Genomic DNA, 24,318 nt, shown 5'->3' with positions numbered 1-24,318 from the left:
ACATAAAAAATAAATAAAGTAAAGGCATTGTGCCCATATACAACTAAAAATAAAATAATTTTTTAAAAAACCAAACACATAACTATTTACTTGACTCTCAGGGTTTCATTTTCTCTTAATTTTCTTCCAGTCTTTCTGGGAATCTGTGAGGTTTCATCCTCTCCTAGCATCTAAAAATTAACTGTCCCTGATCAGTCCTGGAATCTTTTCTCATTTGTGTCTGCACTCATTCTCTAAATAATCTCATCATGTCTTGTGCCTTTAAGTATCTTTTATCTATGGGTTACTCCTAAATTGGTACCTCTACTTTTGCTGATAACTCCCTGTAATTATCCCAGCCCAAACTGATTTCCCCTCCACTAAACCTTCTCCTTCAGGCTTCCCCATTTCTCTAAATGGCATTTCCATTCTTCCAATAACTTAAACCAAAATCTTATAGCAATGTTTTACTCCTTTTATTCCTTCATATCCCACATCTAATCCGTCAGTGAATTCCATTGGCTCCCCCTTCAGAATATGTCCAGAGTCTGACCATTTCTTACCACATGTATCACTGCCACCATAGTTAAGGATACCATCATCTCTAACCTGCATATTAAGAGAAAAAAAGATCTAACATCTCTTCCTCTGTTTTTCTTTTGCCTACTATCAATTTCTTCTTCACATAGTATCCTGATGAAGCTTTTAAAACTATGCCAGATGAAATCACTCTTCTGCTCATAATCCTCCCTTGGCTTCTCATTTCTTTCACTGTGTCAGACAAAAGATACTATTCTGCTAGTGATGGAATAACTGCTGTTCCCTCTTTCCATTCATACCAGGCACCCCAAACACTAATTTTCAATGACATTTTGTGCCTTCCAGGACTCCAGTGTCATCTGACTCTTGAGTGTAGGTACGGGGTTCCTATGTAGGATTTCTGAGTTCATACCCACCATTTCCTAACCCAGACTGATGATCAAATACAACAGAGCCACCCAGTAGCCAAAGGGTATCTTTATTTCTTGGAACAGCAGATGGTTTACCCTCTTTGCCCCTGGAGAATTCAGCCAAATGATTATGTGCATAGCTCTGTCTTTAGAGAACTTCTACTTAGTCCCACTCCAATTGTGGACCCAGTCCTAGCCTCAGGTTAGGCCAGTGAACCATTCTCACTTGTCCAGAGAGAGTTTGAGCACATATTGGGAACCCAACCCTGTCTTACTCTTCATTCTAGCAACCTGACTTCATTCTTGCCTTGCCATTCCATTTGTAATTTATCTTTAGAACTAATACTTCCTGGTTCTTCCTTTGAATTTCTTCTAGTTATGATTCTGATTCTACTATCATCGCATTCTTCTAAGTTTCACCTCACCCTAGGACCCTCCTATCTCAGGCAACATCCTAGAAATAAGGAAGGTATAAGAATGTCTTGGAAAGAGGTTGGTAGAAAATAACAATGATTCAATTCACATGTTTATTTAAAGCCTACTGTGTTTTAAGTGCTGAGTATTGGGAATACAACATTAAGGTATAAGCCCTGCTTTCAAGGAGTTTATCTCAGTGGTTAGTACACTTTTTCTGTACAAGGCCAGATAGAAAACATTTTAGGCTTTTTGGATCACAGATGGCCTTCTGTTGCATATTCTTCTTTATTTTTATAACACTTGAAAAATATAAATACAATTCTTGAATTGTAGACTGAGGGCCAAAGCTCATAGGACTTGCTGGCTTCACAAGCAGTTGGCTATACAGATTGATAAATTCTGTAACAAAATTAAGCCAACTGGCTGAAAGAGCTCCTAGGTGGAGTATCTACCCCAACCTTGGGGCCTGAAATAAGGTTCCCAAAGAAGATGAAAATTGGGTTGGGCCTAGAAGGATCAATATATGAAGCTGGGTGAAGTTCAGTCGACTCAAAGTGAACAGCATATGAGTAAAGGTCTAAAGACAAAATAGGTTCTAGTACATTCTGAAACTACAAATAGTTCAGTATGGCTACATAAAATGTTAGAATTTAAGCAGGGAGAGGCAAGACTGAAGAGTTAAGCAAGGGCCAGATGACAAAAAAGAAAATGTAAACAATGACTTAAAGATCAGATTAAAATATGTTAAGGAGATCTGGGGAGCAAGAGAGAGGGAGAGCAGTGTTTCAAGGTGGTCAGTATAGGACATAGAGCTGAAGGAAGCTGAGCCCTCCAGGAGCCCTGGGGCCATTAGTAGCAAAAGGAGCTGTGCAGAGTGGCAACATGTTTGATGGCTCCAAGGTTCGAGTTGGTTTACATGATTTGGTAAATATAGAAAAATATATAGTTGTACAAAGTCTGATGTTAGTTATTGTTGACCTTTTCTTCAGTAATTTAACATGTTTTCTGTAAAGAACATTTTACCCATCTGAATTACTTTAATGTGTTTAAGTGTGTAGTTGGAATGCACTGTATTAGATTATAGGTGACCTCAAGTGATCAAATGCCTCCTTTAGAAATGGACATTCACACTTAATTAATTGAACATTATCATTACTCTTGTTTTAGGACCTCACTAACTTAACCAGGCTGCCTCACTTGAAGGATTTGTGTCTGAATGATCCTCAGTATAAAACCAACCCAGTTTGTCTGCTGTGTAATTATTCCACACATGTATTGTATCACTTGCCTTGCCTTGAAAGACTTGACACGTTTGATGTGTCAGCCAAACAAATCAAGGAACTGGCAGATGTAAGTGTATTCCTAATCAAGTATCTGTGACTTGAGTTTGATAATTAACTTCTATTAATGTGTCCCATCGTTTTTGTCTCTAATTCTTCTTTTACCCAGTAAATGAGGTGTTTCACATAAAAGCATACAAATAATAACATTAATACTAGAATTTGATGATAATACTGGAAGGTGAAATACTTTTAAAAATACTGTTTGTAATCAGTACAAAACTAAAGGAAAGAATTCTGAAACATCATTAGTGTTAAACTAAAAATTAAAATATAAATGAGTAAAAATGTAACAAGTAACTACCTCTTATCTGAAACATTACATATAAAAATTAGAAAGTATACATGGTTGATGGTAGTATGGCAAAAAATGGGTAGATTTTAATCTAATTAAAGATGGTTTGAGATTCCCTGAAAGTGTAAGTGGCTCTCCACAGTTCATACACTCTTAAAATTGTGAAGAGAGTGGTTCCTGGGCTGCTGCTGACAATGACCCTTCTGTAGGAACTTTTCACATGTCACCAAGGGATCTGTAATTTCACACAGTTCATGGAAATTCTCCATGCTCATTACTAATATTTCTATATCATTTTTCTACCTCTGTTTTCCATCCAATGCCACTCTCCTTGCTTCATTGTTCATTCAGTTAATCATAAACTAACTTTGAGTAACTAGAATGTGCCAAGAATGTGGATGGCCCCACATGAGGGACCTCCCACCTTGTGGCCCATGCATCTTCTCAACATAGATAAAGAATGTCTTTATCCATTTATCTTGTCTCTCTTTTCTTGCTAGGGATTAATTCTCAAGTTCCCCCTCTTTCTTCACTTTTATTCTAACATTGAGATTATTCTGTTCTCCATTCTCAATCTGAAAAGTGAACTGTCTTGTAATATGAAGCAAAAGGCTAGTGCCATTGTCTACTTGCAGATGTTCAGAGTCATTGGAGGCCCAGGGAGGAATGTTTTCAACATTAATGCTAAAAAAAAAAAAAAAAAAAAAAAACCTGCAAAACTTCACAGTATCAACTCTATTTTTGAAATTTCTAGTATCTCTAATTTTACATCAGACAAAGATTCTGCAAAGGTGAACAGAATGAACATGCTTCACAAAGTTAGTTTGTTAGCTCATTTATCTAACAAATATTTAATGCCTATTATATTTCTGGCCACAGTTTAAGACACTAGAGATGCAGAGTAAGCAAATCAATCCCTGCTTTCTTGAAGTGTATAGTCCAGTAAAGAAGGCAGATAATAAGCAACTGAATGAGTAAATGATTGGCATGTCAGATGCTAATAAATGCTATGGAAAAAAATACAAGGATAAATGAAAAGAGTTTGTTAATAAGGACATAGAAAGGAGTATTGGCTCTTTGATTATAGAATTGTCAGAAAAGGATTTTCTAATAATGCAGCATTTGAGCAGAAACCTGAAACAAGTGAGGGAGCAAGTCATGTGATTATCTGGGGAAAAGCTTTACAGGGATCAGTAAATATGAAGTCCCTGATGCAGAAGCATGCCTCTCATGTTTGAAGGGCAACAAAGAGGGCATATGACTGGGGCTGAGTATGTGAGGGAAAGAAAAGTAAGGAATGAAGAAAGAAGTGGTAGGGGTCAGATCATGTAAGACTCTGTAGAATGCTGTAAGTACTTTGGCTTTGACTTTAAATAGGGGCCACTGGAAAATTTTGAGGATAGGAGGAATAAGGTATATTTTAAAGGAATTCTTTGGATAATGGATTAAGAATAGAGGATTATAAAATTATTCCAGTAACTCAGATGAGAAAGGTAGATGTTTTAATACAGGGTCTTAGTGGAAAACAATGTAAGAAGTAGTCAAGATTCTTTTAGTAGTTACAAGGTGGAAACCATCTGGATTTGCTGATGAATTTATTGGGTGCGAAGTGCAGAGGAAATAGGTAGAGAATAATTCTAATTTATAAGCAATTAAAAGAGTGAGTTATTTGATAAAAGAGGAAGGGTATGGGAGAAGTAGATTTAGGAGGAAGAATAACAATTTAATTTCAGGCATGTAAAGTTTGAACAGTCTTTGAACACCCAAGGGGATATATTCAATGAGTGGTTGGATATGTGGGTCTGCTATTTTAAGAGTTTTCCACGTTGGAGATACAAATATGAGAATTGCCAGCAGAAAGATGGTACTTAAAGTTGTGGACTAGGTGAATAACAAGGGAATGTTATGGATTGGTTGTGTGTCATTTGGTATTTTGCTGAGGCTGGCTTTGAACTCATGATCCTCTTGCCTCAGCCTCCCGAGCCACTGGGATACAGGCATGTGCCCCTGCACCCATCTTGATACAGATTTTTTAAATGCTTTCTTTATTACCATTCATAAGATGTCAAGCTGCAGCACTTCTCTATGGCAAATTCTTCAACAGAGTGCTGTTGGTTCTTCAGATTTTTACCCATGACTGTGAAATAATTTGTGCATTCAACCTGTGGCAAGTAAAACCGAACCTACCAGGAAGAGGCAGGGAGTCAGCCTGAGATAGAGGGAAGAGGAAAAAGACTTGGATTGAATCCCTGCCTTTTCTTAGGGTAGATCCTTCACCAAACTTCAGTTTTCTGAACTATTAAAATGATGAGAAATAAAATATCTATCCTTTACCACCAGGTTGTTATAGGGATCCTATGAATTAATATGCATAAAAGTCCATCTGAATTGTTAGGTTCTATAAAAATGATTTCTGTGAAACCATACTAAGTATACTTCTGTATGGTTTTTTTTTTAGTGAAATATTTAATTTATTTCTTTTTTTTATTAAAAATCATAAATTTACATAGGGCGATGTTGTTTGTCTTCAGATAGAGCACTAATATCCCAAATCTATAAAGAACTCAAAAAACTCTACACCAAGAATACAAATAATCCAATCAACAAATGGGCTAAGGAAATGAACAGACACTTCACAGAAGATGTACAAGCAATCAACAGATATATGAAAAAATGTTCAACATTTCTAGTAATAAGAGAAAGGCAAATCAAAACTACCCTAAGATTTCATCTCTGTATGGTTTTTAATTGGTTTTGGCAATCAAAGAAGCAAAGGGATCAAAATAGTCTTAGTACAAACATGCAACTGAATTTGATATTAATTAGATTAATTTTGTAAGGAAAACTCCTGTTTTAACAGGCAAGCAGGTATACCAAAGTTCTTGAAAATGACTTTGGCATCAATTCTTAAAAGTCCAAACACAAAAAACTACAAAGTTGATTTGCTATATATTCATAGTTTATAAAACAGTCTATCTTACTTTTCCATAATCTTAATGTAATCTTAAACAACAATCCCTCACAATAAATGTTTTATTGTTGTAACACACCAAAGTGATTTTGAAAAAGTTTAGGAATAGTAAAAATAACAATTTATAAAGACATAGATATATTCTTAATAAAATGGGAAAAAAATAGAAGAAATGTGAAAAATACATTAGAAACTAAAATCAGTGATCACCTATGAAAGATGGGGCAACTGGGAAATGAGAATAGGTGTGGGAAGTACAGTTTTCTTCATATCTTTTAATATTTTTGTTTTTGATACATGTGAACATATTGCTTAATCAAAAAATGTTTTAAACAATGTAACTGTAATATTTTGAATCTCTTTTGTCTCTAACTTGGGGGATCCAAATTAAATTTGAATTTCATAGAAACAATAATGAATGTTTTAGTATAATTAAATAAGTATGTCTAGTAAGTATAATTTAAAACATTGCTGCTTATCTGAAATTTAACTTTGCATCTTGTATTTTTTTTCTGGCAAAATAAACTCCTTCCACCCCATCTTTTTGTTTGTTTGTGCCTTTTGTGGTTTTAGACTTAAGAATTACTTACAAGTGGATGGGGACATAGCTCAGTCAGTAGAGTGCTTGCCTTGTAAGCATAAGGCCCTGGGTTCGATCCCCAGCACCCCCCCAAAAAAAAAAATTACTTACAAATTCTTTTTAGCTGTCACTCAAATATTGCATTGGATTTTCCATTTTCTCCAAACATACAAAAAGAAAAAAAAAAAAGAGAAAGAAAGAAAAGAGAAGAAACATCATTTGCTATTTTGAAGTTACAGTCTTCTCTTCTCATTCAGTTGTACTTCAGAAATTAAGTTGATCTTTATCAGGGATTTTTAAATTAGCTTATTATCGTACTAAAACATTTTTTATCTGTCCTAAGTTACAAATGCCTTATTTTTGGCAGAGGACTTAGTGATTTCAGTTTCAGAACTTCTTATGCACATGAAAAGGAAATTCTTTTGGCCTCCTCATCATACCATATATTTATTTCTATTCTGTGTTTTATACCAAATAATTCTCTCAGCATCTAGATTATATACTCTGTACTAAATGAATCACACAAAAAGAGCCCAAAGTTATAGAAATACATGTCTAAAACTGTGAGTCTTTCAATTTATTCTAGATAGTCTTTCAAATTATTCTCTTGATACGGAGAAACAGCATTATTTCAGGTAAATGGTTAAAACCAGGTTAAAATCATTTTTACAGCATACCTAATTGGTTTATTTTCTCCCCAGATGGTTCTTTTTGGCTAATACAGTTAGTTCTCAAGCACCATTTCATAATGATGGATTTAACTAACTTATCATGTTTAACTTATTAATAACTGGATGATCCACTGGTATTAAGGAATTCAAGGTGATTGGATTAGATAGACATTTCAGTCATTTGCTCAGTCTAAAAACCAGTTCACATAAATCATCCTTTTATAGATTTGGGAAAAAAATTAAATCCAGTTTCTTAGGATCTTACAAAATGAATTGAGTAATATTACATTTACTTTTAATTATTTTGTATTTCTTTATTTTTCCCTGAGTTATTCAAATAGGAGTAATGTAGTTATGTTTTATTTAGTAGTACCATCTCATTAATCAAATGATACTATTTTATAAATTTAATTCTATCTATAGTTTCTTTGTGTTGTCATCCTGGAAATAATGTGAGTACACCTCACACATAAATATTATCCACAAGAAGAATCTTTGGAATTTCATATTCTGCATATTAAATTTAAATATAGAATCCTGTGAGCCATTGTCACTGCTGCTATTGTTATTAGTGAGTGAGTTAGCAAAACTTCCAAATTGTTATATAGAATATGTCATACTAATAATTACCTGTAATTTCTTTTTGGTGATCTTTTGCTGTTCTCTTTCTTGCTTTTAGACCACAGCAATGAAAAAAATAATGTATTATAATATGCGTATAAAAACTGTTCAGAGGCATCTTAATGAAGACCTTGAAAAACTGAATGATAGAAAATGCAAATTAGAGAAGTTGCCAGAAGAACGAATAAAATTATTCAGCTTTGTGAAAAAAAATGTAAGGTTTAATAATGCAAAATTTCAGCAGCTATGTCTTAAGATAACTGTAGGATAAGATAGTGAAAAAAATATATATATACATATACATGTGTACACTTATATAAAATGTTAATGCCTAATTTCAAGTCAAGTTTCCCCTAAAAATGGTTTGATTCCAGATACTTAACTAAGCTGCATTCTACTTCTAGACATCTACAATTCAAAAAAGATATAGACATATAATTGTGAAATTTTTAAAAAAACTGTGTGATTCAATATGATTTGGAAAGTTAGAGGTCCATTAAACTTATTTTAGCTGCATTTCTATTAGACACCAGCAGGCTGTGCTCAAAATTCATTTTCTTATTTATTGTGCTAAGGTATTCCTTTATGAATACTTTTGAACCATACAACACAGTGGGAACTTTAAACGAAGCCATACTTTAGTAGTAAAATATGTGTGGCTTTTATTTAGAATAAGTTGGATTTCCTTTTTTAAGCCAGACCTCCCAAATTAAGAATCTGCCTCAAAAATTCCTTATATATATAAAAACTTAATGAATGTTTTAAAAGTACAAAGAAATAACAGATTGTTCAACAAATGACCTTAGAAAAATAGTCAAGCTATTTGGAAGCTGGGTCCTTAGTTTAACTTTACCAAAAGTAAATAGGGCAGGGGGAGGTAAGTAAATGTAGAAAATGAAAATGTGAAAAAATTCAAGAATAAATATATAGAAAAATGTATTTAGCTCACCTCAGCGTATCTAAAAGGAATATTAGAAATCACAGTGAAATGTAGATTAATTGTAAAAAAGTAAAATGATTTTGTACTTAAAAGCATTATTAATGGAAGTAAACAATAAATGACAATCTTAGAAATATGTTTCAACAATCATGATGGACAAAGGGATTTTATCCTTAGTATAAAAGTACTCATAAGTGAAATGAGATGGAAAAAGTAAATATCCAAGTAGAACAACTGATCTAAGTATGTAAAGTAGCACTTGAAATTTGAAAAAGACTAATAAATACTTGAAGAAGAGTTCAACTATTAATTTCCAAGTGTTAATTAAGATATCAAAAAACCATTCCATTATAAAACTATCAAAGTGTACATGACAGAATGCAGGCTGGTGAATGTGAACATGATAACATGATACACAGTGCACTGCCGAAGAGATGTAACTTAGGTCACACATATTAACAGCCTAAGAATACTCACAGCCTTTGGCTTAGTAAATCTACTGCTAGTACTCTATTCTGTGGTTAGTCATCAGTGCACTATTAATAGCAACAAAAACTTGGAACCTCCCTGACAGTTTAACAAGGGAAAAAAAAGTTATGAACTCTTAAGATAGAGTAATATGTAGCCATTAAAAAAACAAGACTTTGAAATATTTAATGTTTTTTTCTAAATCAGCAGGTTTTAATAATTATAATCAGAAAAATATTCTTAAGAGTAAACCATTAATAAAACTTAAATTATTTGAATAAAAATCACAGGAAACCAATGTATGAAAGTCATATTTTCCATTTCTTTATGTAAATTATATACAAGGTTGAGTGACCCCTATCCAAATGCTCAGGATCAAAAGTGTTTTCAATTTTGGAATATTTGCATAGGTTTTACTGAACATTCCTACTCTGAAAATCTAAAATCTGAAATGTGTCAAAAAGTTTAGGATTTTGGAGTATTTTGAGATTAATTTTCAGATTAAGAGTGCTTAACCTGTATTAAGTTAAACCTTCAAATTAAAAAATAACAGCTGTAGATTATATAGACTATAGTCACTTTTATAAACATGCCTACTTTGTTTTCAATAGGTAGATATAGATGTTTTAGTGAAGAAACATAAGATAATGAGTAAATTTCTATTTTTTATTTTATGTGCAGTACAATTTATCTTGAAATCCTATGAGATTGAAGTTAGAGTAAGTTAAATGAAGCTCTTGCCTTGGGCCCAAAATTTTGAGAGTGCCCAAAGCCATCAAGATAAATAATAATTAGTGCAATGTTTTTACATATCCAAGTTAATGCAAAAAGATTCATTATGAACTAAACTCTCCAATATTTCAAAATCTAAAAAAAAGAACATTGCTGTTTTGAGCCATATAGGTGACTAAGGCTAAAGGAAAAATGTGTACCCCTATATACAAGCTTTTGGGTATTTTTTATGGTTATCCTTTTTTTCAGAGTCCATAATTGGAAAAATATTGAAAACTGAAAAGGAGACATGTTAAAAATTATATTATTTGATGTTTAATTTTTTTATTTATACCAAAACCAGCATTTATTTTTATTTTTACTTTGTAGCATAAGAAAACTCAATATTTCACAATCTATTTTTTTGTTTATTTTCTTTTTTTTTTTTTTTTTGCCAATAATTTACTTTTTATTTTTATTTTTCATGCTAGGGATAAAAACTAGGACCAGCCAAATGTTAGGCAAGTGTTCTACCACTGAGTAATGTTCCCAGGCCCCCATAGTTCGAAAGTGTGATAATGCTTAGTTACATGGGGACAAAATTCACGTGGTCATTTCAATCTACTTGTGGAAACACAAATTGTGACCTCTCTATAAAATTATTTATTAGTAAATGATCAGACTCTTTAGAGTTGGCAAATCTTTTGATTTAGTGATTTTACTTCTGGAAATTTATTCTTAGAAATTGATAAAAGATGCACAAATGTTACATATGAAGAGGTCTTTCAAAGTTTTACTAAAAATAATAAAATTCCATATTATCTACAAACTCTAAAATAAAGACAAAGATAACTAAAACATGAAAATTAGGTGCAACCTTATAAAACCATTTTTAAATTTATTTTCTTACTGATAGAAACATAAAAAATACTACCTAACGGGGTACCATGTGATGTTTTGATTCAAATATGCATTATGTAATGTTTAAATGAAGTTTATTACCTCTATGACCTCATTCATTATTTATGGTGAAATTATTTTTCTTTGAAATTTTTTTTAATTTTCTGAAATAAACAGTATAGTTATCTATAGTCACCCTACTGTACATGAGCACATCAGTGCTTCGTGCTCTGATCTAACTGCCCCAGCACACACTGATCAACCCTTCCCATCCATCGTTCCAACCTCTCTCTCTCCTCAACCTCTGGTAACCACCATTCTGCTTTCAACTTCCAGATCAAATGCTTTTAGACACTACATATTAGTGAGATCATGTGGTAGTTTCCTTTCTGTGTCTGGAACATTTCACTTAAAATCATGATCTCTGTGTTGTCCAAATGACAGGATTTCATTCTTTTTTATGGCCAAATCATATTCCATTGTGTGTGTGTGTGTGTGCCACATTTTCTTTGTCCATTTATCAGTTGGATGTCATTGGTTGTTTCCTTGTCTTGGCAATTGTGAACAGTGCTGCAATGAATATGGAAGTACAGCTGTCTCGTCAGTACACTGATTTCATTTCCTTTATACACATGCCCAGTAGTATGTAGCTCTACTTATGATTTTTTGAATAACCACCATACAGTTTTCTGTAACACCTGAACTCATTAACATTCTCACTAACAGTGTGCATATTTTTTTGTTTATTTTCAAGTGAGAGCTTACCCAAGTTGAAGTATCTAAGGTCATCATTTGTTCAAGAGAAATTAACTGACCAAACTTGCATCAAAGTTGAAGTCATGTGTTTGACATGCTTATATGAAGCTTGGCCTATTTATTACATTGATTTCTTCTTTGTTAATTTAACTGTTTGCTATATCTCACTAGAAAATTAATCTGAATTCAGACTTTGCCTTTGCCATGTTTTATTTTTATTTTGCTCTCGGGTATTTTTTTTTTTTTCCAACAGTTGGAAAGGGAACTGGCTGAACTCAAGGGAACTGGCAAAGGGCATGGTGATAGATCCAGTAACAACAAAGTAACTGAGGTTGATAAACCAAAAAATTGTGAAACTGTCACAGAAGACCCAAGTCTTCAACAGAAGATACTGACCAAACTAAATGCCTTGAATGAAAGGGTAACATTCTGGAACAAAAAACTAGATGAGTATGTTTAACGAATTGTCTAGTTCAGTTTTAAAACATGAGAATAAGAATAAGAATGTTTGGACCTATCAGTTGACTCAGTTCCCTTCTTCAGGGTGGGAAAGAATTACAATGTGAAGTAAAATGTGAATTGTGTTCTTAGTTCAGGTTCCTTGTACATATAAGCATTATTGGTTTAGAGCTGGCATGCATTGTTTTGCAGCTTTTGATTAGAAACAGTGAGCTTCCTCTAAGTGACTATGTGACACATCATTGCTACTGGGGCTACAAACTAAAAGCAATAAAGCATTACTGGTGCAGAAACTCACCAACCAGATGAAACCCAGCAAAGTACATACATAGTTCCTATTAGTTCATAGTTTGTATAATTTTTATTTGCTAAGGTAGTAAATTTGCCTTGTACTAATTTTAATAGCAGCATCTTAGACTCTTTTTACTAAGAGTTTTACATATAATCCTCACAACAGCCTTTTAATATATAAGCACTATCAACATTGCTATCTTACTGAGAACACTCGGGCATAAAAAGGCTAAATGTCTTGTCTAAGATCTCAGAGCTGGGGTATTCTTTTCACCTTGGAATTATTCCGAAGCTAATTAATTCCAAGGTGATTTTAATTGCCAAAAATAGAATATCCTGACTTTATTTAAATAACAGCAAATCTTCTCTCATATGTGAAACTAAAAAGAAAAAAAAAGAGTAAAAAGGAACATCACTAAAACAGAAGGGAGATCAGTAGAGTAGAACTGGGAACAAAGGGGGAGGGAGGTGTGGAAGGAAAGGGGGGGAACTTGAGAATGAAATAAACCAAATTATACTAGATGATGTACAAATATCACAATGCATTCCTATTTTATACATAAATCTAATGTATCAATAAAAATAATAAATGGAAGATCTATAGAGTAGAGGAAGGGGATCAGGAGTGGGAGGAAGGATGGAAGGAGTAGTACTAAGGATTGAGATGGAGCAAACTATGTATGTTATATGCATGTATGAATATGTCAAAATGAACCCCACTATTACTTATAACTATAATGTACTAAAAATAAAATCACAAAAATAATTTTAAAGGGGAAACTGGTATATTTTAACATCAGTTTTTAAAAAAACTATCATGAATTTTAGTGTTGTGATTTTTAGATTATTCCAATAGTTGTATACCTATTTTTCTTTAATAGAATTGAAGCAATTTATCACATTGAAGTAAAACAAAAGAAGAAAAGTCATGGCTTATTGATACCATTTTTGCTAATTGAGTTGGAGACTGTGGGAAACATCCATTTTGAAGAAGGCACTCGATCTGATGACTGGTAAATCTGTTTGGAATTTAAGTATAACTTTAAAAATAAATATATAGGATCACTAACCAGAATATCCATTTATAATTTTAAAATGTCCCATTTTCAAAACATTTCCCATGCAGCATATTCAGCTATTGAACAATTGAAACTAGTCAGTTTTTTTTTTTTTTTTTTTTTTTTTTTTGCTGTGGTAGCCAAAAGACTTGACAAGAACAATTTTAGAGGAGAAAAGTTTATTTTGGGGTTCACAGTTTAAGAGGTCTCAGTTCATAGATGACTGACTCTGTTCCTCAGGACCTGAAGTAAGGCAGGACATCATTGTAGAAGAGTAAGGTAGAGGTAAAAGGCTCAAGACCTGACCACCAGGAAGTAGAGAGAGCTCTGCTCAACAAGGACAAAAATATACCCCAAAGGCACACCCACACTGACCCACATCCTCTATTGACATCCTACCTGCCTACAGTTACCACCCAGTTAATCCCTATCAGGTTATTAATGCACTAATTAGGTTAAGACTCTCCTAACACAATCATTTCACCTCTAAACTTTCTTGCATTGTCTCACACTTGAGCTTTTAGGGGTACCTCATATCTAAACCATAACACCTGTTTTCTCACCTGTTTGTTTATCTGCTTACACTATTGCCATGAGCCAAGGTTGAAGATATCCTAATAGTATATCATTGCCTGCATGTAGCAGGTTGTCAGAATTAATCAATCAGAAAATACTCTATTAAAAACAAAACCAAACAAAAACCTTTATAGTTCTCTGTCATCTTCCAAATTGCATTCACACCTTCTACCTACAGTGGAGGATTCATTGTCTCTAAATTTTAAAACTTTTAGAGTCAGCTAAACTGTGTGTTTCACTGTTCTAAAAGCATGCATGATACCATGTAAATGGTTTTGTTCTGCTTCCTTTACCCAAAATGACTTTGCATTACTCACCCTTACTTTATCATTGCTCAGTTGCTGAATTCCTTAGCAAAACAAACAAACAAACAAACAAAAACTCTGTGAAAGGAGCATACTTCATAACTTCATGGAGTTTTCTATGCCCAGTCCTGGTTCCTGGAGGACTAGACTAAAAACTGGGTATTGTCTATTCATCACTTCTACCAATTCTTGAGAACCCGTGAGCCCTACTAAGAGACCTGCTAAGTAAAGAAATCCTTATCTAAAATGCCTAAAGCATTATTAACTCCGCTAGAGTGCAGGAGTACCATAATGAGTGGGTCAGTGGTTCCAGGCATGTTATTAGGGGAAACTTGACTGATTTAGGCCCAGAAAATGATCCCTCTGTAGGAAAGTCAGTCAGTTTCCCAACACAAATGATAATGTAGCTGTTAAGCAAGACATTTGAACTGGTTAGCAGGCATCATGCCAAATTACAGCAGTATTCACATCTGTCGCTTCTAATATATTGTGATCTCCTCTGGGTTTGATTTGATTTGAGAAAATAATTTTTCAATTCTCAGGAAGGATTGGTAGTCAGCTCCTGGGTGCACTAAGTAAGTCTTTCTTAGTAAGAAAAAGAGATGCTGAAGACTGAGAACTCAGATATTAGGATCAAGGTGAAACTTATGTCACTTTAGCTCAATGTCACTGTTACATTCCGGCCCTGATTGTACAGGTAAGGGCCTAGGCATGTCATTGAAGGCAAATGTATCCCATACTGGATCACTAATTTCCTTGTCAAAATAATTAATTTTTAAATTTTGTCTTTATCTAGTTTCAGTGCTACTTTAAAAATGGAATCACAATTTTATGAGTGACCAGGTGAGGGAAGCAGAGAGCTAACAAGCACTCCAGTACATACTTGTTCTGGAGATTTTCCCATAACTGGCCTCTCCTCCTCCTCCTCCTCTTGCTCTCGAATCAGCTATCTTTTCTGAAAGATCTTCCCTATAACTGATCTTAAGTAAGCCTCTCGCCACTTTCAAGCCTCTCTTTCTTTAGAGCCCCTATCAGTTTATAAATTATTTTATTTATGGCTTTACCAAATTTTGTATCTACTCCTCTTGGAATAGGGGATAATAGAGTCAGAGAGACTGCTCTTTCACTTCTATATCCCTAGTTAGGAAGTTATTGCAATAGTCCAACTGAGATATAGTGGTGACTTAGACTAAGATGGTAGTGGCATGATGAGGAAAGAGGATTATATTCAGCATGTTATTTTAGATGGAAAGATAAATCAATATGCAGAAGAACTAGATCTGGGTAAGGAGGAGAAAAGAGGGTTATTCCTGGGGTTTTGACTTAAGCTGTGAGTTTAGATGGTTGTGCCATATACTGAGATAGGAGGAGCAGGTTTAGTATCCCGTGATGGGAAAGTTAGGTTTGAAAGACCTCTTACATACATGAATGGAGAGTGGACCTATCAAGTAGGTAGCTGGATATTCAAGTCTGGGCATATCCAGCTAAGTTGGCTAGAGATACAGGGTTAGAAATAAAAATGTTGTAATTTATAATCATATATATAAAACCAAGGAACCAAATGAAGTTACATAGGGAGAGTGTTTGTGGAAACAAGAAGGCCAAATACTGGTCTCTGAGGAAACCCAGAAGTCTGGCAGAGTCCTGGGAGTGTAGCTCAATGATAGTATGCTTGCCTAGCATGCTAAGACTATGGGCTCAATCCTTAGCATTAAAAAAAAAAAAGTCTTTAAAAAAGATCCTGCAAAGAAAACTGAAGGAGCAGCAAATAAGAGGAAATTCAGGAATGTGTTAAGTTTCACTGAACCCCAAAAGAAAGTGTTTCAGGAAGGGAGACTTGCTCAACTAACATGCCTTTTAAGTCAAAGAAATATATAATACACAATAAAATAGTTTTTTAAAAACATATTTCAAAATTAAGCATCCTTTTATTGACTGAATCAGCATGCCCAGTTTGAACCAAAATAGATCTACTCTATCTTTAGCAAAAAAACACAAAATAAAAGCCATAACTTTTGTTATATGTAACTTTGTGTTCATAAGCATTTTAAGAAAAATCTGTTGTTTTCTTTATATCCATTTTGTATTCACACATAGGTTTAATTCCTGCTATGAATTAATTCTATCACGTTTCTGTACATGGGACTTCAGAACATATGGTGTTACAGGAGTAAAAGTAAAACGTGTCATTAAAGTTAACAACCGTATTCTGAGACTAAAATTCGAAGAGAAATTTCAGAAGTTTTTGGATCACGAAAGCATGCATGATGCAGAGTAAGAAGTTTAATTTTGTAATGAACAAATTTTAAAAGTCTGTCTTCAATTTGTAAAAATTCTTTGTTTTAAAAGTTAACAATATTAAGAATATACCCTTTTAGTAAACATTTTCTCTTAATGCATCTTCCCTGTGTAGGATGACCTCATAATTTATCCACATTGGGCCTCCTTTTGAGAGTAAGAGTAGGGTGGAGGTATTAATAATGATCCTGGAAGATCCAATGCAAACAGAAACTATCCCCATAGATACACCATTTGGTTATCTATGGTTGAACCTTTGTGACATCAATTCTTAACCTTTTAAAATTTTTCTGTTTCAATTATTCTTAAGGAGCTATCGCAAGATGTTGGAGTGCCTTTTTTATGTTTTTGATCCTGAAGTTATGGTGAAGAAAAAGCATCTGCTACAAATACTTGAAAAAGGATTCAAAGAGAGCGAAACAAGCAAGGTAGCATGTCACTTAGAACAAGGCTTTCTTCTTAATGAGTGCAGCTCTGCCACTGGTTAAGCATGATTCCCAATCCTTTCATCCATATTTATAGCAAATGTCTGCTGTTTCACAAAAAGCTTAGTCACATCATAGAAAGTATAGCATCTTTCCTTTTTGGATTAAAGCACAGTAAATCCATTAATCACTTTATCTGCCTGATTCTACTTAATCCTTCTAGGCATCTTATTTTTATGTTGTGATCTTTTTGTTGATGTTTTTAAATCTCCTTTAATTGGCTATAAATCCATTATGAATCTTCTATTGTAAACTCTCCAGGGCCTTCTCCATCTTTCAATAATCCTTACCTTAATTCTACTATGCTTTCTAGCTATCCTCCTGGTTTGTCTTTCCTTTTACTGCCACCATTTCTTTTTCTCTGTTTCACTTTTCCCACATTGCTTTTCTCAGTCCTCCATCCTCTTAATGAAGCAACTATAGCACATTGTCATAGAATAGTGCTTTCCAATCCTTTTCACATCATGCTGCATTTGAATTCTGGCCTTACTACTCATCAGCTATGACTTCACCTCCCTGTGCATATGTGAATAATATTGGTATCTATTTTGAAGAATTGTTGATAGGATTTAGTGAGATAATGCATTAGAAAGTTCTTGGATCCTTGTACATCAGTGTTCACAGCATCACTATTCAAATAGCCAAAGAATAAAAACTACTCAAATGTGTGTCCACAGATGAATGGATAAACAAAGGTGGCATATGTAAGCAATGGAATGTTATTCAGCTAAAAATAATGAAAATACTGATGCATGGTAAAATATGGAAGAACCTTGAAAACATTATAGTAAATGAAATAAGCTGGACATCAGTATGAAAATATTGTATAATTCTATGTATATGAACTACTTAGGATAGGCCAATCTAGAGACAGAAGGTAGAACAGATGTTACCAAGGACTGGGGGAGATGAGGGAATGGGGACTTAGTGTTTAACAACTATAGAGTTTCAGTTCGAAATAATGAAAAAAATACAGAGCTGGATAGTGATGATGGTTGCACAGTAATATGTATGTACCTATGCAACAAAATTAAGTGCTTAAAATAAGTAAAATAGTGAATTTCATCTTATGTCTATTTTGCCACAATAAAAAATGCATTCTGACTGCTCAGTGGAGAGTGGAGGGAGTAGGTGCAGATGGTGGGCACTATGTGGGAGAATTATTGCAGCAGCTCAGGCCAGATGTGATGCCCCTGGCAGGATGATGGTGGTAAGTGTGCTCTGGTACTTTCTGGAAGGGAAATAAGAGGTCAGGAATTCAGGATCTTAGAAGACAGTGTTCACATTTACTTCTGAAAATTATAAACCATCTTGTCACAGAGTGACAAAACAGAGTTAACACTTCCTGTGTGTTTTCTATCCACCAGACTCTGTTGAGTACTTTATCTCTGGCATCTCCTAAATGAGATGAACTACATACTTTAATTCTCCCAATAGCTCTCTGTGCTGCTCTGTCCACTAAAATAACCCACATGTGACTCCTGAGCATTAGAAATATGGCTAGTGTGAAATAAACACTCATTTTTAAAGATGTATTGTAGAAAAAGGACTAAAATTTTGGCCACAAATAATTTTTTTTTCTTTTTTTTTGGCAGTGCTGGGGTTTGAACCCAGGGCCTTATGCTTACAAGGCAAACACTCTACCAACTGAGCTATATCCCCAGCCCAATAATAATATTTTTTATTACATCAGATTAAATAAAATGTATTATTAATATTTACTGCAAAAGTTCTTGGACCAGTGTCTGGTACATAGAAAGTTTTTATATTTTATCATTATTGTATGAAACATTTGATGCTATTGATTGCACTTTCATTCTCTTGTATGAGCTCTCTCCTTTTTCAAACTCTCCTTCTGTTTTTGTAATTGTCCTATCATTGTTTCCTTTTGTTACATGTCTTGCCTCTTGATATGAATGTACCATGAGGTTAAAGTTGACTGATCTGCCCTTATTTCTTGAAATACTGTCAACTTCTCTTAATGTGAAGATCTTAGAAATGGGGGAACCATTACTGAGTAGCATGTAGATCAGATGAGCTAGATTTCTATGCCATGAGATTCACCCAAGGAATAAAGATAAATGCATATGTTTTGCATTCTAAGATGGGTTCTGAGTTAATAGATAGCTGTGTAAGCAGTTTAAATGAAGGATTTGGCTTTGGTCCATTGTCTTTGAAGGTAGCTGGCTGGAGTAGAGAGGAAAATTGCTTCAGTGTAGTACAACCAGAGCATTTGCCTAGCATGTATGAGGTCCTGGGTTCAATCCCCAGTGCTACTGCAAAACAAAACAAAGCAAAACCCTGTTACCAGATAGACTGAATATTCCAAATGAAGCATTGTGATTCCCCTAAACACAACTCAATGCCATATTTCCATTTAGTAAAATACTGTTTCCTTCTTTTTCCTTATGGCAAACAACTCATCTTTCAAGTTAAGAAATTAAGCTAGTCACAATGCAAACTAGAATTTCAATGCATTAGCACAATAAGGAATGTTTTGTTTTGGGAAAACAATGTAGATTATTAGACCAAAAAATTATGATGTTAATAAAGCCTTCACTGATGTAATCTCATTCCCACAGGACTTTGTTTTTGGAGTTAACGAGAATGCTAGTGGAGTACTCATTGAAAGCTGTTGCCCCAGCACCACACAGTGTTCTCAATCTTGACCTTGGCTTTTTCAGGAACAAATTTTGTTCTTTATCACTTTTTAATAAACCTATTCACATATGAACTTACAATATTTAAATGATTTTGCAGAATAAAGCTGCACCTGGAGGTTATCTACTTCTTTTCAGTGAGTCTGCCCTGTAGGTTTCTTTGCCCAGACACATAAAATAAAATAATAAATCATCTGTATTGAAGTCAAAGTGTTGTCAATTTTGTAAAAAAAAAAAAAAAAACTCAGATTCTTTTTTTCTTTGCAGCTTCCTCTCAGAAAAGAAGCTGTTATTCTTGCTAACAGCCTAAGTTTGTGTGAGTGTCCTCGAATTGAGTTTCTACAGCAAAAGTACAAGGATGAGAAGAAAAACTCTCTTGAGCATGAGCTCTTCAGACATGGTAATACAAATTATACAGTGTCTCTGAACTGTTAAGTTCTAAGTCTTCAAATGCATTACTTTCATAACATTTTTATACTTGCTCTTATCAACCCAAGAGATTTTCTTCAAACCATTTTCATGTTTACCAAAGTAGTAATGCATAATTTTCTCATTCATTAGATTAGCCACACTGTCAACAAATACTTAATGAGTGATTATTATGTGTCAGCATCAGTAGGAAGAGACCCATTAGTTACTCAAATATTTAATCCAACTCACATAAACTTTACACAGCCTGCTTTTATTCATTATGTTGTCATAAAAATAAATTCAACATATATATGTTACATACACACCAAAGTCACAAGAAAGAGAAAACAGAATTTGCCTGTATATATTATAATCAAACAGAGTACTCTAGAAGGTATGATTTATTCATGTGTTGAATCATTACAATGTAAGATGATAAGAAAACTTGGTTCTAATTTAAAACCAGCTGTGGACAAATTGTGAAGTATATGGATTGTTTAGTAAGTTGTCTTGTAGAAAATGGAATTTGGGTATTTTAATTTTTCACAATTATCAACTTTATTTGCAGCTTTATTATATATGTAATATGTAAGTTACAGAAATCAATTTACAAGATACTTCTGAGTTTACTTACAGATATCGTGGCCTCTCTTGCCTCACCTTCTTCCACTGTTCTCTCTTTACTTCTACAGTATTTATTGAATACTTATTTTGTGCTAGGCACTGGTAGGTCATAGGGATATTGTCTATACAAACCAGACAGTTTCTTCTTTATGGTGCTTACAAAAATTAATAATAACATAAATAAATGTAAAATTACAATTTTCATAAGGGCTATGAAATATTAATGAGTAGTGCCAAAGAAATTATGATAGGGAGACTAGATCAGATCAGGGAATATGGGGCACTTATTCTTTGATCTTAACCATCAAACCTACTGAACATTGGATACTCAGGAATTTATTTAATTCTGTAAGAATGACATTATAGATTCCAAACTGTAGCTCTGCTAAAGTGATTCATGTTGAACTAAATGATGTATATTTTGCAGTCCATCATTTGGTTACTAAGAAATTAATAATAATCAGAAATTTAAGCTGATTACTGAATCGAAATAGAACTTCTTAGTTTGAAAAACCATTTGCTACTTTTTATCTTTCTTCTCTATTTCCATCTTAAGAAAAATTTCATGATGCCGGGCACAGTGGTGCACATGAGTAATCTCAGCTACTCAGGATGCTGAGGTAGGAGGACCGCAAGTTTGAAGCCAGCCTCAGTAATTTAGTGAGACCCTGTCTCAAAATAAAAATTTAAAAAGGGTTGAGGGTGTAGCTTAGTGGTAGAAAATATCCAGTACCATGCATACACACATACACACACATACACATGCACACGCACACACTTATACATAGTAGTAAAAACATTTGAACATTTGATTTTATGCACAGTGATTAGGAATTATTTTTCATATTCACTTATTCTCAAGGATCCTTAATGTTTCGTGAATTGAATTCCAAGGATCATAAGAATCTAAAGGGAAAATAATGATTATCCATTCAGTCAATTGTATATGCCAGGTATTACTTGACCCAGAGGTAAATTTTACTCAGTTAACATCAACAACCAAAAAAATCCTTTTTTAGACTACTTAATAAAAAGCATTGCTAAATTATTGTGTTGGTTCTTTTCCTTTTTCTTTTCCTCTTTTGGGGGGTACCAGGGATTGAACCCAGGGGTGCTCAACCACTGATCCACATCCCCATTCCTTACTATATTTTATTTTGAGACAGTGTTTTGCAAAGTGTTTCTTTTCTGTAAAGCCTTGCTTGATGTAATCACAGGGTTCTCTTACATAACCTATTTATTTATTCAGCAAATATTTATTGAGCTACTATTTTATATCAAGTATGTACTTTGTGCTTTATGGTGGCAAATAAGATAATAAGTATCTCTGCCTTTACAACATATGTCAAGTCTAGAGGCAATAAAGAATGTTATATTGGAAAATTATTAAAGCGACTTCTTGTTAAAAGTGATTTATGTTTTTTTCATATTTAGGCATCCTTCTCATTACAAAGGTTTTTCTTGGCCAGAGTGTTCAGGCTCGGGAACAAGAATCTATCAATCAAGCCAACTATCCAATGGTTAATTCAGTGTTCATTCCTCAGAAGTATTTACTAAGTATGTCTGCCACAACAAGAAATATGCTTTCATTTCTCTGAAGGAAAAACATTTATATCTAATACACATTCTTTCAGTTTAATCTCCACCTAACAAGATTTGTAAACTTTTAAAAAAATTTATTTCTGGCCACTAATAATTTTTCTATTCCATTCCTCAAGACATTTATTTTTCTGCATGCATAGTTTATTTTGCAAAATTTAATGATGTATTGTAGGTGTACACACACACACACACACACACACACACACACACACAGAGTTTTCCCTCTATCTGTGGGTAGTTTATTCTAGGACCCCCACCCTACAGATACCAAACCCATGGATGCTCAAGTTCCTCATATAAAATGCAATGGCAGGCTGCTTTCAGTGGTAGAGCATTTGCCTAAGATGTGCAAGGCCCCTGAATTCAAGCCACAGCACCCACAAAAATATAAACAAATAAAATGGCATATTATTTGCAAATAAACTATGCAATCTTCCTGTATACTTTAAATAATCACTATATTATTTATAATACCTATAGCAAATGCTATAATACCATAGCAAATGCTATGTAAATAGCTATTATATTGTGTTGTTTAGGGAATAATGACAAGAAAAAGTCTGTACACATTCAATGTAGACAGTATTTTTGAAAGTGTTTTTGAATTCATATGTATAGAACCTGTGGGTATGTGTGGAAGGTTGATTGTGTATATACGTGTGTGTGCACATTCATGTGTTGTATTAGTTTTCAAGGGATAAAAAATTTGACTTTTGACAGATTTAAAGTAATACATTTGTGAAAAATACATGGCCATATTTTCAATACTAAAGTAAAAAAAGTATAAAAAAGGAGCAGGATAAGAATAAAATTAAGCCTCAGTCTATGTAGTGAAAGGATGATAGTAAGTATAGAATTGAGAAGTTGTTTGGGGGAATGGGAAGATTTTTTTTTAAAAAAACTTCAATAATATAATCATTGGAAGCTCTTGATAATAAGTCATTATTAATCTATGTAAAGTTGAAATGGTATAGTATGTTTTATTTTGAAGACCATTTCACTTGTTTTTGTTTTTATAGATTCGATCGTGGGACAAAGAAATTGTGATTGTGGATTTCGGCAGTGCAAGTGGTTTGTCTTTGATCATGACCTTGTCTTGCCAGAATACATCGTTGAGTTTGAGTATATTACAGTGGTATGAATTATTATATTAAAAAAGGAACTCCTTAAGTGAGGACAGAATAGTAATTTAAAGTCTAATAATGTTATGCCAAGTTTATCCTATATATATATGGTGGGTGTGTGTGCATGTGTGTATGCATATATAATGGTTATTCTACAACGTACTTAATTTTTAAAACAAGACATTATAACACCTAAATATTTTCATTATGCCAGCATATGACTTTATTATCAATGGGAAAGATTCAGACTATATTGAAGATAAATAAACATGAAAATCTGCCTTCACTCTGCCCCCACCATTCCCTTTTACCAGAGTATCCATTGCCAACAGTTTTGCTTTCAATTCTTTTTCTATGTATTTTACATATGTAACAACATATACTATTTTATTGAGTACAATCAAGTTCTAAGTCTTCAGAGATGTTTTTGCTTTTAAAATAAATGTTTCAGATCTAAGTTCACTTTAGCACATGTAGATGTATACTTCATTCTTTTGGTGGCTGGATATTATTCAGTAATACTCTGATTTATTTGACTATTCCCTGTTAAAACATATATAAGTTATATCTAGGTTTTACTATTTTAAAAAGTATTTTAGCAAACATTGTGAAATGTATTTTTATATATGTGCAAATAGAAAATACAGGATAGATTTATAGAAAAATTAGAGTCAAAGGAAATATGCATTTTAAATTTTGTTAGATATTTTCAAATTCTTCCACAAAGACTTGATCATTTTACAAATTTCCAACATAGTGTGATAGTGCTTATTTATTTGCATCCTCATCAACATAATATTATTAGGACATTTCCTTTTTTTAGCCA

General features: G+C 33.5%; 1 protein-coding gene and 1 long non-coding RNA gene across 5 annotated transcripts in view; one reads left to right on the top strand and one right to left on the bottom strand.

Moving 5' to 3' along the window:
• Positions 1 to 24,318, bottom strand: part of LOC306653063 — a 287,321-nt gene that overhangs the window by 3,198 nt on the left and 259,805 nt on the right. The gene's annotated exons all lie outside the window — the stretch shown is intronic.
• Positions 1 to 24,318, top strand: part of LRRC9 (leucine rich repeat containing 9) — a 99,527-nt gene that overhangs the window by 16,570 nt on the left and 58,639 nt on the right. For all 4 annotated transcript variants that reach the window (XR_013761618.1, XM_079125790.1, XM_079125791.1 and 1 more), the window contains exons 7-15: positions 2,514 to 2,696; positions 7,883 to 8,038; positions 11,853 to 12,049; positions 13,231 to 13,362; positions 16,386 to 16,562; positions 16,897 to 17,014; positions 19,999 to 20,131; positions 22,201 to 22,323; positions 23,388 to 23,503. Coding sequence is in view for 3 of the 4 variants with exons in the window: in XM_079125790.1 (XP_078981916.1) it covers positions 2,514 to 2,696; positions 7,883 to 8,038; positions 11,853 to 12,049; positions 13,231 to 13,362; positions 16,386 to 16,562; positions 16,897 to 17,014; positions 19,999 to 20,131; positions 22,201 to 22,323; positions 23,388 to 23,503 (1,335 nt within the window). In the remaining variant the exon portion in view is untranslated. The remainder of the gene's footprint in view (positions 1 to 2,513; positions 2,697 to 7,882; positions 8,039 to 11,852; positions 12,050 to 13,230; positions 13,363 to 16,385; positions 16,563 to 16,896; positions 17,015 to 19,998; positions 20,132 to 22,200; positions 22,324 to 23,387; positions 23,504 to 24,318) is intronic.

This window comes from Sciurus vulgaris, assembly GCF_902686455.1.
Source record: "Sciurus vulgaris genome assembly, chromosome: 2".
NCBI classification, from domain to species: domain Eukaryota; kingdom Metazoa; phylum Chordata; class Mammalia; order Rodentia; family Sciuridae; genus Sciurus; species Sciurus vulgaris.
The sequence above is the reverse complement of the archived record's forward strand: the minus strand, read 5'-3'. Positions and strand labels throughout refer to the sequence as shown.